General features: G+C 46.1%; 1 protein-coding gene across 9 annotated transcripts in view; it reads left to right on the plus strand.

Moving 5' to 3' along the window:
* Positions 1-787: 787 nt before the first annotated feature.
* Positions 788-13935, plus strand: part of FGFR2 (fibroblast growth factor receptor 2) — an 81276-nt gene continuing 68128 nt past the window's right edge. For 2 of the 9 annotated variants that reach the window (XM_077182811.1, XM_054637363.2), the window contains exon 1: positions 5409-5665. In XM_077182811.1, the coding sequence (XP_077038926.1) occupies positions 5491-5665 (175 nt within the window). In that variant the 5' untranslated portion in view covers positions 5409-5490. Of the gene's footprint in view, positions 1199-2626; positions 3217-5408; positions 5666-13935 lie in introns of those variants that run through there. The other 7 variants (XM_077182805.1, XM_077182806.1, XM_077182804.1 and 4 more) reach the window with 7 other exon arrangements.

Below are 13935 nucleotides of genomic sequence, written 5' to 3' on the forward strand. Positions count from 1 at the left end.
GTGTGTCCATACAAATGATGTTTGCATAACTTTTCGACAACTTTTCCCATTTGGGCACCACACAGGTATTAAATGTGCACTCTCAGACCAATTCACGGGGCAGCTGGAATCAAGCTTTGGACTGAGAAGCTCATGAGAGTGACTTTTGGAGCGGTCTTATCCGACCACCCTCTCTAGATGGAACTGGCCACAGGCCAGCCATGGCTTCTGAGCCAGAAACACTTCAGGAGAGATTTCGAGGACCGCTTTTGAGCTGGTACCATTTTCGTGTGAGGATGCAGATGCTGGCCAGTGCCGGGGTGCCGGAGCCGCAGCCCGGGCTCACCCTCAGCGGTGGCGCTTTCCGCGCTCCCCACCTTTCCTTTCCTTTCCTTTGCAACCCGCTGGAAAACTTTCAGCGGAGCGCCCGTCCGGGAGCTGCGCGGGGTTCCTCCCCTGCAGCCCTGCGGTGGCCCCGGGATGAGCCGTCCCGCTCCCCCGGGCAGGCAGCACCCGGAGCGGGGCGTCCCCGCTCCCCTCCCGCCCCTCTCCGGTGCTGCCGAGCGTTCCGGGGCCGCGCCGCGGGGGCATCCGCGACCCTCGGGCGGGGTGCGGGCTCCCGGCTCCGCAGCCCCGAGGGCCGGGCGGGGGAAGGGGCTCGGCGGCGATTGGCAGAGCCCGGCAGCGCCGTCCAGGAAACGGCTCGGGTTGCAGCGGGGGGAGTGACCGGGGGAGGAGGAAGGAGCCGGAGGAGTGCGCCGAGAGGGGGAAAGGGGGGAGAGAAAACCCACCTCCCACCCGAGGGGGCTGTCGGCGTGACAAAGCTGCGGCGGCTCGGGGCGGGCGGCTGGATGGAGCGGAGCGGGACCCGCGGCGCGCTGCTCGGCGATGCCCGCGCGGGGGAGGAGGCAGCTGGCGCCGGGCACGGCGGGCTCGCCCCTCTGAGGCGGTAGCCGCTGCGGCCGAGCCAGGGCACGGCACGGGACGGGGCGCCGGGCCGGCTCCTGCCTCGCCTCGCCGCCCTCCTGCCTGCCCCGGGCGCGTCCCGCGGGGGATGCGCGGCGCTGCGCCGCTGCGGGCTCGCCAGCCGGGGCCGCCCGCGCAGTGACCGCGGCCGCAGTGACGGCACTTTCGCCCCGTCCCGGGAGCCGCCGCTCGGCACCGCGCCCCAGCCCGGGAGCCGCCGCGGAGCGGAGCCCGCCCGGCGCTCTCGCCGCAGGTAAAGGCAGCGGGAGGGCCGGGGAAGGGGCGGCCCCGGGCAGGGCTGGCTGGGCTGGGGGTCCCGCCGTGCTCTCGGCACCGTGTGCGCGCTGCAGCGGGGCTCGGGATCCCCCGGTGCGGGCTCGGGGCGGGATGTGCCGGTGCGGGGCTCCGGGATCCCCCGGTGCGGGATGTGCCGGTGCGGGCTCGGGGCGGGATCCCCCGGTGCGGGGCTCCGTTCTGCTGCAGCTGCGGCTCGGGCTGTGGTCACTCGGTGGCCGCTGCGGTGCGGGGGAAGCCCGAGCAGCAGCGCTGTTCCCCTGCCTTCCCCGCATCCCCGCGGGTGTCTCTCTCTGGGGACGGTTCCAGCGGTGACAGCAGGACGGGCAGCACGGGCTGAGTGAGGAAGGGGGGCTCAGCCCCGCCTCGGTACCGGCCCCGGCTCGGAGCCCGGTGCTGCCCCGCCGTGCTGCGGGAGCACAACCGCCCCGTCTGAGATAAGGAGGGAGAGAAATCAATGAAATATATATTTAAATGCAAAACGGCCCCTTCAAACTGGGACCCATTATGCGTTTGGTGTGAAACGCTATCAACATTTAAAACTTTATTGTCTCCTTTGTACCAAATCCCTGTAAATCTTCCACTAGCCTTTTCTCATTTTCATCTGAAAAGCCTGTTTGGGCTGAATAGACAGCAATCAGCAGCCTCTGGACTTCTCCCGCTCTCTGGAATGTCAATTAAAATGCAGATTTTTTTCCCCCCCTCCCCGATCTCTTGGTGGCAAAAGACTTGAGAAAAACAGGATAGTCCTGGAAAGCAAATGAAAGAAGTTCAAACAATGAAAAAGTACTGAAGCTGCCAGCCGGTTCCCATTAGTCCTTCAGAATTAATGTTTAATAGCTGTGATGCTCAGATTTGCTTGGAGATTGAACTCTGCTGATGAGTCTTGTTAGATATATATATGTGTATATATGTTTTTATAGACGGATGTATATTTCTGAATTTTCTGTCCATACACAATTCCTCTGTCAGTGGAATTGTGTACATAAAGCTGTTAGCTTCAAAGCTTCATCTACCTGGATTTTTCTGACGAAGCTACTGAGCTTTTAGAGCGCTCGAGGTTTCTTTGTGGAGGGAAGATCCATATTTCACTCAGATTTTGCTATTCCCCGCCTAATTGAGAAAGATGCTGAAAAGTTATACAGTGAGCAATGTATTGATTTGGTTAACATACTCTACAAATCGTGCTGTCCCTGGGGAGTGATAAACATCTTATAAACAACAATGCAAGTAGATTAAAAAGAACACTGAGCATTGAATTTAATTAATGCCACTGCTGAACAAGTACTACTTGTTTGTGTGTGCGAGTGTGTTTAAACTGAAGTACAGCTTGGAGGAATTTGGTTGGGCTCCCAAACCAGTCTGCTTTCCCATGCTTGTCAGTTTGGCAAAGAAAATTTGGGCAGGTATGTGACGAGGTGAAAATTGACTTGATGAGCGAGTGGCAAGGAGAGCCATCAATCAGTGGGGGCTGACAACTCCTCCCCAAAGTGTAGGCTGAGAAGAGAGACAGAGTTCCCTTTCAAGGGGAAAAATAAACACTACGTGTGGCTTTCACTGAGTCTGAGACTCCAGGAGGGATTATGGTATTGTAGTCAGGAAGCCAGAATTGTGGAGGCCAAAAAGCATGCTGGGGCTGTGTTCCAAACATTGAGATAGAGGTACATAATTATCCAGCACAGGAGGTCTTTCCAGGGACTCGTCCCCCAGCAACTCTGGCAATTAAACTACGAAAAGAATTTGGTTTCGTTTCATCTTCGCTGGACTCCTCTTCTTTTGGGAGAGGGCAACCCTTGAAGCCCGTTTGCTGTCCTCGTGGTAGAGTGGTTTGGCCCCATGGATGGGTGCAGAGCTTTGATTTTTGCGTTGCTGCACCTTCACAAGCCAGGATTTTGGGTTTGCTGCTGCCCTGTGGATGAAGAATCTCTTCTTTCTACCGGCAGATGTTGAGGTGCAGGAGGCAACAAAAATCTTCAGGTGAGGAGACGCGTGGCCGAGTAGCCTTGTGCCGCACTTCAGGCTTTAGGGTGAGGATAGGAACCACAAATGTGCTTTCAGTGGGGTTTAGTGTAGTCTGAAAATCTGAAACTGCAGGAATGTCAGTGGAATTAATGCTCTTGGAGTCTGAAATACATGCTGGCCTTCTGGTATGTTTTCTTTCTGCAAAACCATGATGGGATTTTGCATTTATCAACGTAGACTTTAATCGGAGTTTACAGGATGATTTATGGAAATTAAATCAGCATTACACCCAGGCTGTTAATTAGGGGTTTCTACCCACTTTACAGCTGGATAAACTGAGCTGCAGGGCTGTGGCTGCCAGACAGCGAGGAGGGCAGTGGACTTGGGTGGTGGCATCCAGGGGGGTTTGCTCCAGTCCTGCTCCACACACAGACTGGGCCCAAAGACAGAGCTCTCTTCAGCTCTACACCTGCTCTGTGCTTATTTAGAGAAGGGCTGGGCAAGCTCTTGGCAAATGTTTGTGCAGTGGTCTGGTGGTGTTTTCACTGGAAATTTAATGGTAGTTGCTAGCTTGTGGTCTGGGGTGCTGGAGCCAGGCTGAAATCTTTACAGGAGGGACGGGGCTTTGAGGTGATACCAACCGAGTTGGGAAAAGCTTGCCCTGAAGTAGCAGGGATTCACCTTGTGTTGTTTTCCTCAAGTGACTTCTTTATGCCATCCAAAACCTGTTTCTACTGACTCCAGAAGTTCTGTGTATGGTACCCAACGTAAAAGATGCCTCAACAGCATTTGTGAACTTTGTGGCAGCTAGCACAAGGCTAATAAAAATCAGAATCAACTTTTTAAATGGTTGGCTTTATAAAAGGAGAATCGGTGTCCCTGTTTCAGCATGCTGAGGTACCACACCAAATCCCAATGACAAGGAGTTTGGAGGTTTACTTTATCTCTACACTCCCTTACTTTTTTTTTTTTTTTTAAATTTTCAAGTGTTGAGGGCAGGAGGGAAAAAGAGGTTTTGTGTTATTTTTTTCCCCTTCCAGACAAGCGCTCTCCAAATTTCAGTTGAGTTTCATCACATCTAAGATGAATCATTGACCAGATTAGAACAATTGCTGCAGTTACTTTTTTTTATCCATTTACTGAGGTTTTACTTTTATTTCTGAAGCGGAAAATCAGGTCTAATTTTCTGCTTGAGCTGTTAAATCACCCTCTGAGGAGGATGCTCTTCTGACCCTCACCTGGCACATCTCATCTCAGTGTGGAGGCAACAGGGTCCCCTGAAGGGAGTGCCAGTTCCTTTGGTGCCACTTCTCTGTCAGACCATGGCTGGGTTACCACTTAACTCCATCCATTTAAATTTGTTTTATTGTGAATAAGATAGACATTTTTTCCTCCCACCTCTGAAAAATATATCTCAATAAGCACCATTGAGAGACTGAGCAAAGAAAGTTTTGTGCACATAGCTTGGCATGCATGGATGGAAAGTGGTGCTGGGCAGGTCTCCTGTGAAACAGGAATCCATACCATATTTTATACAGATTTTAATTAATGCAGTGTAGCAAACCAATATCACTGCAAAGACTTGAGCCTTTCACCTGCCCAGGACTCAGGGGCTTCCAAAGGGCACTAAACTGAGTCAGAAGAAGGTACATCCATGGGGGGAGCTGGAAGTCCTGAGTTGAAATAGTCTTACAGATTTTTCCAAGTCTAAGCAGTATGTTTTTTCAACTGTTTTTCTTGTGGAAAATTACTGAATTCCTGCAAATTCATCTGTCTGCAGAACTGCCTAGGTGAAGGAATGAAAAACAAGGCAAACTTACATAAACCTTCAAACAATAACAAGAATATAATTTGTATAATTGTGGTAATTTGGTAGCATTACAGGTTATGTGCCTGCACATGTGGGTGCCTCTCATTTTTGAAAACCTGTATGTTTTTCTGTCAGTAAAATAACTCTCAATATGTGCTGAGAAGTGATTTTGTGAAAACAAGGAGGACTTGGTTACGCCTCAGGTGATGATGGAAACTGCTAACAGAAGATGAAAAGTCACTCACTTTTCACATATTCTTGAAGCTGGAAAACTATTTTTCCCATCCTCCTGCTCCCCTCCCTCTCACCTCAGCTCTGTTTGAGGCTTTATGAAGGTTTTTGGTTTGTGTTTGGAGATGTTTTTGCTGACAGTGTTAAATCTCTCTCCTCCCCGCAGCAGCAGCCGTCGTTCCAAGGGAGGAGGCATTACCCTGGCCGAAGGCACAGCTTTCTCTCCATGCTTCTCTAGAGGTGCTCAGATGGGATTAAAGTCCACATGGAGATATGGAAATGGACCAGGGATTTACTCTAAAAAGATGGTCAGCTGGGATTCGGGTTGCCTTATCTGCCTGGTGGTGGTCACCATGGCTGGACTTTCCCTGGCTCGACCTTCATTTAATTTAGTTGTTGAAGACACCACGGTGGAACCTGAAGGTAAATCACTCTCAAATACTTAATTCCTTAAAAGAAGTTAATTTTGAATGCTTGGACATCTGAAATAGAAGTCAAGATCTTTCCGTGTGCTCTGGTAAATCTAAGGCAAGTAACAGAGCAGCCCTGGAGAGTTACGGTTTCTGACTTTCCCTGCTCTCGCCCGGGCTGTGTTTGTACAAGCGTGAGTTTGTTTATTCTTGTGCAAGCCAGTGGTGTCAGTGATTTCACTTGGGACTGTCATCACGTTGTATAATCAAAGTGTACAGATGAAAGTTTTCAGGAATGGGTCTTTAAGGAAACCAGTCTGTGGCACTTTGGTGCTGTTGTGTGTTGCTGTCTCAAGGAATGAAGTGGATGAGTGGCTGCTGCTCTTTGGGATTGTCTTAACCTGAGGAGTCCAGAGAAAAATGAATCTTATTCGTTTTCATTTGTGAATGTTTAGTTTTGCCAGGCACTCTGCAGAAATGCTGTTGCAGCTTTGTTGGTGTTTGTACTCAGGACAAACTTTCACTGTCTGGATCACAAGTTCTGAAGGTGTGAAAGCTGAGATCTCAATAGAATGGCTGGAGTTTATTGCTGTGAGAGCAAAGGCCAGTCTAGACCTTCACGTTGAAAGAGGTGTTTTGATAAAATCTCCTATTTTAAGCCTGCACTCGTTGGTATGTTCTTCTAGGTTTGTCTGTTCCTCAAGCTTTGCAAAGTGGTTTTCTTCTCTGGAGAGCTCAGGAGGGGCTGCTTTTTTATTGTTGTGGGCTGATTGTGTTGAAGAATGATTTTACTGTGTTGTGCTGGATCATTCCTGCTCTCTGAGCATCTGGGGGAGGAAGTGAGGCTTCTTTCATAAGGTTGTATCTGTCTTTTGGAGGAGTGATCACAGTTCCAATAACTCAGCTGTCAAGCTGATCTAATAGCCCACAGAGCATTTCTGACCTGGCAAGCTTGCTGCAGAGAGTTTGGCCTTTACACATTCTACTACTCATGTCCATGGATGCAGTTTTGTTTTTATTTAATAATTCTTCATGCAAAACTTATTTGCTTCTATCCACTGCCTCTAAAAATAGACGTCACCAGCTAACGCATTTTTAGAATCCGCTCCAAGTACATTTTTATTGATGGCAGGGGATGAACTATTTAGAGATGATGAGCCCTCTTCCCTAGCAAACGTTCCTGAAAAAAAAATTCTCAGAGAATAACAATATTGTCATCTGTCAGCCACAGAGATTGTTGATAGTAAAAATGCTTGTGGGTTTTTTTTTTTCTTTCAAAGGTAACCTGAGATTTAAAAAAAAAAAACAACCCAACTCTTGTTGCCACTTACTGTATGATTTGTTAATTGAACATCTGGTGCCTTTTTGGCTTTTCAGGAGATTGACAAAATCATGAATAATTCTGGTTTCAGACTAGCTTTGTAGTGAGGTCCCCTAGTTTTTAGGGTTAAGTCAGAAATAATGTATTTGAAGACTGGTGAAGTGTCTTACAGGAAGAAGAGTAATATTTTTTGAATGGTGGCTGATAATTTTGCAGCTTTTCAGGGAAAGAATAGCTTTTATTATTTTGGAAAGCACAGTTTGAGAATGTGTCTCTTACACACTGAATATATTGGGGGGTGGAATCTGGGTTTTATCAAAGAGTAAATTGTTAAAAAAGACTTAAAACTTCTTTCCTGGGCAGGAATGTTACTGATGTGAAACAATTTTAGATGTGAGAACCCAAATCATTACCAGAAAGAAGGAAAAAAATCAGAAAACGCTTCTAAGTTAATGGCATAATAAGAGCTTTTATACTGCAGAATACAGGGAATTGTGTGGGATTTATATCTGAGAGTTGGGAAATAAAACGTCCTTTATGTATTTTATTAAACCCTTTGATAAGAAAAAACAAAACACAACCAAATTTTTACACAATCACCTTCTCTGGGTTCTATCACTGCCACCCACAAACTCTCCAAGCCCAAACCAAAAAAAACCCTTCAAAAAAACTCTTCAAAGACAGAGCAGACTTCTTTTTTAATTTAGTAAATGCCAAAACGTTTTGGACCCAGCTAATCTGGGGGGTCAGGTGCTCCAATAATGTAAATTTTCAGTGGGGGTGCTGGCTGCAGTCATTAGGGCTATGACATTTCATGCCAGCTGAGGAGGTCGGCAGGGCCGTGACCTTTGGTGACATTTGCTGATCTGCTCCTGAGTCTTCCTTCACGGACATGCCCTGAATTGTCTGCATTTATTTATTTATTTTTCATACAAGGTGCTTGGATTGTTATTGTTTATTGTCTTAGTGACTCAGACTATTGGAAAAGCTGTACACAACATCAACAGGAATTGAGATTTGTTCCTTTGGGTGTAACAGAGAAAATACCTTCTCTCAGCCATGTGTAACTTTAGGGGCATTTGAAATAATTTTCTTCAGAGTGTCTGGCTATGTGTAAAAAATACTGAAGTATGTGCTTTAGTTGAAGCAGTATTTATCTAACAGGGTAATCAGCTGATGGATATGTGCAAGATGTCATGCATTAAGGGAGTGCTGTGCTTTTTGGCTCTTCTCAGTCAGTCTTGAGTAAATAAATCTCCCTCTGTGACCATTGGGCATTACTCTGCTCGGTATGAAAGTGTTTACATTGAAAATGGCATCTTGATCCCTTGTGAGTGGTAACGTTGGTGCTGATGTTGTGGGATGCTGAGCGTGGTGGATCTCAGCTGTGGTGCTTTATTCCCAAGCAGCGATGGCAAAACCCGGGGCTCCTGAGCTGTGTGAGCAGAAACAGGACCTGTAGGACTTCTGTGAGGACTGTCAGCTCTCAGATTATATCTCACATCAAGTGTTTACATACATGGTTTTTGTCCTAGGGGAGCAGAGAGACTTTTTCTGCTTTTAAACATTTGGAAACGAGCCTCCCCCAGCGTGTACAAAGGCACCATTCTCTGAGCCTGTGTGTGCCCAGGCCTTTGATGGCAGCCAGCGTTTCACAAGGGCTCTGACCGCACACATGGGCTCAAGGCTTACTTTGTGAACTGAATAATTAGTTTGGACATATATTTGATAAATAGTGAGCTCTCCCTTGACCTCCCCTTGCCCAGGCTGTGTGTTATCACCCTGCTGGGGAGCTAATTTGGTCTCTTACCCTCATGCAATGCCTTGACACCGTCCTTGGAGCACCCACTCGGAGCCCCCGCCCGGTGTGGTGACAACGCGTTTCAATTCTTTTAATTTAGGTCAAATTTCAAAGGATTAATTTAAGCTTTCCACAAGGGACAGCCTATTTCTGTGTCCTGTGGAAAACACAGTAGTTCAGAGTGGTCCTAAATTTGGGAGGTTCCCAGGAGCAGCAGGGAAGGGGAGAGATCCCCTTTAAGGGGTAACGTGTGCTTATGGTGGAAGTGAATAAGGAGTTTTTCTATGGGATTTACTCAGCCATAGCCACTTGCTGATGCTAAACAACATCCAAAAATAAGTATGTTCAGCACAGCACCTTCCTTTCTGCAAAAATGTTGAGTAATATGAGCAATGTACCTTCATTTTTGTGTAAATGTTGGCAGTGCTTAAGGATTATTGTCACCTGTGGTCACAGTGGTCAGCACTGTCCACTTGGAGCTCCTTCTTTAGCTGCTGTGACCTGCCTGGCTCAGGATGTGGGATTTTGTAAGGTGCTCCAGTGAGTGGAGGAGGGATGCTGTGGTGGTGGGATGTCCCCTGTCCCGCTCCCCATCCTGGGCTGTCCCCATGGGTTGTCTCCAGCCAGTGCCACCCTGCTGAGAGGTCACAGGGCCGGGGGGACCCTGCACATCCATCATTTTCCTGCGACAGAGGTGGTGTAGAACCACCAGAATGCTGCTTCTAGTTTGGTAGGAACAAAATAAAGCAAATGGATCACCCAGGGCTCCCTTTTGGCTGTTATATTTTGGCCTTTTCTTTTTCAAACGAGAACAGCGGCTTTGATATCTGTGAGTTAAATTAAGAATTCAAACCTATTAGTTAAATCAGAGCCGGCTTTATCTTTTTAATTTCTTTTCCTTTTAATTTTATTTCATGGAAGGGCAATTATTAAAGCCCATTATGGAGGAATGTGACATCCCCACAGCTTCGGGTGAGGGCTGGCTGCCCTTTCAGGGATCTGGTTCAGTAAGTTATTTGGCCCAGTACAGGATTTGCTAGCTGAGATTCTGGGGAATTGTACAAGCAGCCAGATTAAATCAGTCTTAATGTGTCCATTCTGTATTTAAAATCTGCACCCCTTTAGCAGGGGCATGGTCTTGAGCTTCAAACTAATTGGACATGGGTAGGGTTGTTATTTACAGTCAGTGTTGATGAGACACTGGGAGTTGGTAGTCTCTCAGTGTGGCTACTATTTTGCAAAGTAGCAGAAATAATTGCATGTTTTAGGCTTATCTGCCATACAGCTGAAGCTTTCTGAAGGAGTATAATGGTTATTACCTTTTGGGAATTTGATTCCTTTAGTGAGGGTTTGTTTTTTTTTGGGTTTTTTTTTTGAGCCAGAAGATTTTCAAAGATGCTGAGTTGTGAGGTTTTTTTATCTTTTTATTCTTTTTTTTAAACCACTTGTATAGATAAAACCCCAAACCAGTGGCCGACTCCAATGAATGCATAGTTTCCTAATATTAAAAGAGTTCTTCCTTGGCAGGGAAATAGCAACAAATTTCAGGCCATAACAACTTTTTTACAGGCAAATTTGAAACCTCTGAAAGCAGAATTTACAATGAAAATGCTGACATCTCCAGTTATGCAAGGTTGTGTATGCATGAGAAGATGGACTATTGTGGTGTTTTAATAATAACCATAGCGTAGCTCTTAATGAGCTTATTTCTATTTCCAGCTTCCCAGCTTCACTAGAAATGATCTTTAAATGGCTTTAAACAAAAACATTCAGAGATTAGTGTTTTCTTAAAGTGAGTATTTAGTTTTGGATTGGATGGAAATACTAGAAAAATACTGAACTGTGTCTTTTTCTGTCATTTATAGAGAAAAATTCCTTATTGGAAGTGTCAGATTTTCAAGTGTTTGACATTTTGAGACTCTTCAAAATTGAAGCTTTAGAGTGAAAGAGACTTTCTTCGAAGCAGCGCTCCTGAGCAGTTTAAATCTTGTGTTTTTAAAAGAACCATCACCCACTTCGGCAAGTTATGTCTTGTCTGTGTGTAATAGCACACCTGGTTAGACTAGGGGAGAAAATTTATTTCAGTGTAATTAAAGAAGTGCAAAATTCAGGCTGAAAAGGGACCATGAATCCCAGCTGGACAAGTGGGAACATCTTCTGCAGAGGACTCTGATTTGTGTTGGTGGTGGGAAACAGGGCAGTATTTGGTTTGGCACAGAGCCTCCCAGTGTAAAATCATCCTCTGAGCAATTTGGGGACTGATTTGGAACTGAGGCCTTTGAGTTGAGGTCCAGCACATTGCAGGGTGCGTTTGCAGTGGGTTTTTTTGGGGGAGATTTGGCACAGCGTGCTCCCCGAATCACAGCCGCCGTCTTGCAGTACCAGGGACTAAACTGACTTTTAAGCTGATTGAAAGAGAAGTTGGAGCAACTGAGCAACTTTGGAGCGACTTTGTAAGAGTCAGATCTTAAATAAGGACCAGATTTGCAGGAGTTCAGCAGCCAACAGCTCCTGTTATAATTACGAAACGTGCACTGGGAGTGCCAGAGCTGTTCTGGAAGTTTGGCCCTTCGGGTTTCAGTCGGGGCTGGGAGCGTCAGCAGAACTGCCTTGGCATTTGCTCCTTGGGGACTGTGCTTCCCAACCAGGACAGTTGCAAAATAAGATTTTGTAAGAGGAGTGGGTTTTTTTTTAATGTGGACCTTTCTTTTAAAACTTTCAAAACCACCGTATAATTCATAAACCGATTATGTATGTCTCCAGATTGTCCTTTCCCATCTCTTAATTATCACTGGTGGTTTCTTTGGTGTTTTTTTTTTCCCAAAGAACCCTTTTTTAATGGTTTTGTTTTTCCTGGACTTCTGAATATCAGAGCACCTGATACTGGGATGCATCTTGTGGGCTTCGTTTTCTGCTGGTTCAGGTTTTTGTGCCTCTTGTCACCCCACAAATGCAATTATCCATATCAAAGAAAGGGACAGAAAGCTGAATTCTACAGTGCTGCTTTGTTCACTTGCTGTGCTATTATTATTTTAATTGTATTTTTAAAGTGACTGTAAGTGAAAGCATTTGGTGAACCCCAGTGAAGCTGAGGAGTTGAGGCCTGACCTACTTTCATTCCCCTCCTCACTCGTTGCAGGTTGTGTGTAATTATTGCTTTTCCTCCCCCACAAAAGAACTGGCTCATCAGTTTGGGACATTGACCCTGTCAAGCAAAGCCACAAGAACTGGGAAGAGGGGAAAATTCCTTTGTACCAAAGAAATGGCTTGCATTTGTGAGGGTTTACTGGAAAGGGAAATGTGTTGGAGGACGGGAAGGGAGAAAAATGAGCATGAGAGCTTGGTTGAGAACAAGAAAATCATAGTTTGGTTGTGCTTGAATTTTTTTTTTTTTTTCCCTCTTAGCTGTTCTATTTTGAATAGAGTTTTGTTACATGGTAGGAAAAGGTAGGAAAAGAGTTTTGTGACACCTTAGGCTTTCTCCCAGGGGATTTGTGGCTGGTTCTGAGTGGGGTTGGAGTGGGATGCTGTGGCTGGGGATGCCTTGGTGGGCTGCACCCACCAGGGGACAAGGCTGTAAGAACTTCCATTGTGGTTGGACAGACAGAAATTGATCAGAACACCATGCAACAACTTAGTTTTTATACTGTAATAAAAAGTTGTGGGGTAGAAAAAGTTCATGCTAGGCTTGCTTTAGGATGGGCTGTGTGGAGAGGTGAGCTGCTGGCAGGACCTGCTGCTGGGCAGGAGCAGAACCTGCTCTGGGAGACTGGCTTTGCAAGTTTGGAAAGTGCCCTGCTCAGTGGCTCAGTGTTGCAATATTTAATTTGTTTCAAGGAAAGTAACATGACATCTAATCCTGAATGCCACCTGACAGTTCTTGAAAACAATTTTTCACACCCAGTTCAAATTTTGAGTAATTCTTGAGCATGTTCTGTTAAACATTGTTTATTTATGGAAATTAGTGCTGCTGAGATACTACAGTATTGAAGTACCCAGATTTCCCTGATACTGTTTACTCAGCAGGGTAGCACAGGTATTTCAGCCGTGCAGGATTAACATGGGGACACTCCAATACATCTGCAGTGAACCACAGCTCAGTAATAGCTCTTCTGGCAATTCAGAAGGTTTGAGCACTCTTCCATTAGTATGGAGCCACTGGTACCATCAGGAGTGATGGAGGTGTCTGGAATTTCAGGTGAAGCATTGTGTGCCACCTGGAAGGGCAGGTAGCCAGCCTGGCTTCTCACTTCAGGGCTTGTGCTGCTCTTTCTTTGTCCCCACTGGAGACTGTCCTCTGTGTGGAGCTGGAATTAAACAAGCTATGATGCCTCTTGCCTAAGTATTGCTCTGGGTTGAAAGGGAGCCCGGTATGCCTTGAGGCTTTGAAGTGTTTGGAGACTATCCCGTGTTTTATACCCCAGCGTGTTGTGGATGGGACTCTCAAAAATGCTGAGAGGATGTTTTGGGGATATTGTTTCCAGTGCCTATTTTCAAATCCTGCTTTAGGAAGTGGGGGGAGATGAATTTCGGGGGAACAGGCAAGATGAGACTTCCAGACGAGCTGCTAAAATTAAGAGGATTTGTATAGTCAAGTAAAAATGGGACCGTGTACAAAAGAAACAACTGCTGACTTGCTTGTAGGGAATCTGAATAGATGTTCTCTGCATCCAGAACTAACACTGCAAAATTGAATTGTGCAATTTTTAACCTCCCAGTTGTAATTTATTTCTTTTGCACATTGAGCAGTAATAGTCCAGAGCATGGACTTTGGCAAAACTGGAAGAAAAAGATTCTGTTTTTATGTTTGGATCTATGCTACGTTCTGTTCAGGTTTTATGTTGCTCTTGAAATGCAAATAAAGAACCTGAAAAAGTGCTACAGATTGGAATAGATGGAAGAAAATACTAAGCCAAAGAAAAACCTTTTGCAACCAAATATACGTGCTGGTATGCTTTCCCAAGGCTGTATATCTTATTATGGAGCCTTTCCCAAGCACACTTCAAGGCTGGGTTGAACAACAGGAGCTGGTTTAATTGCTCTGCCACTTGGTTACGTGCAGAGTTCAGTCAGGGAGATTTGAAGTTCTGCTCTTGCTGAAAGAAGAAACAATAAGAAAATGTTCCTAGTTTCAAATTCTGCTTTTTTAGAAAGAGAAGAT

This window comes from Agelaius phoeniceus, chromosome 9 (assembly GCF_051311805.1).
Source record: "Agelaius phoeniceus isolate bAgePho1 chromosome 9, bAgePho1.hap1, whole genome shotgun sequence".
NCBI lineage: Eukaryota > Metazoa > Chordata > Aves > Passeriformes > Icteridae > Agelaius > Agelaius phoeniceus.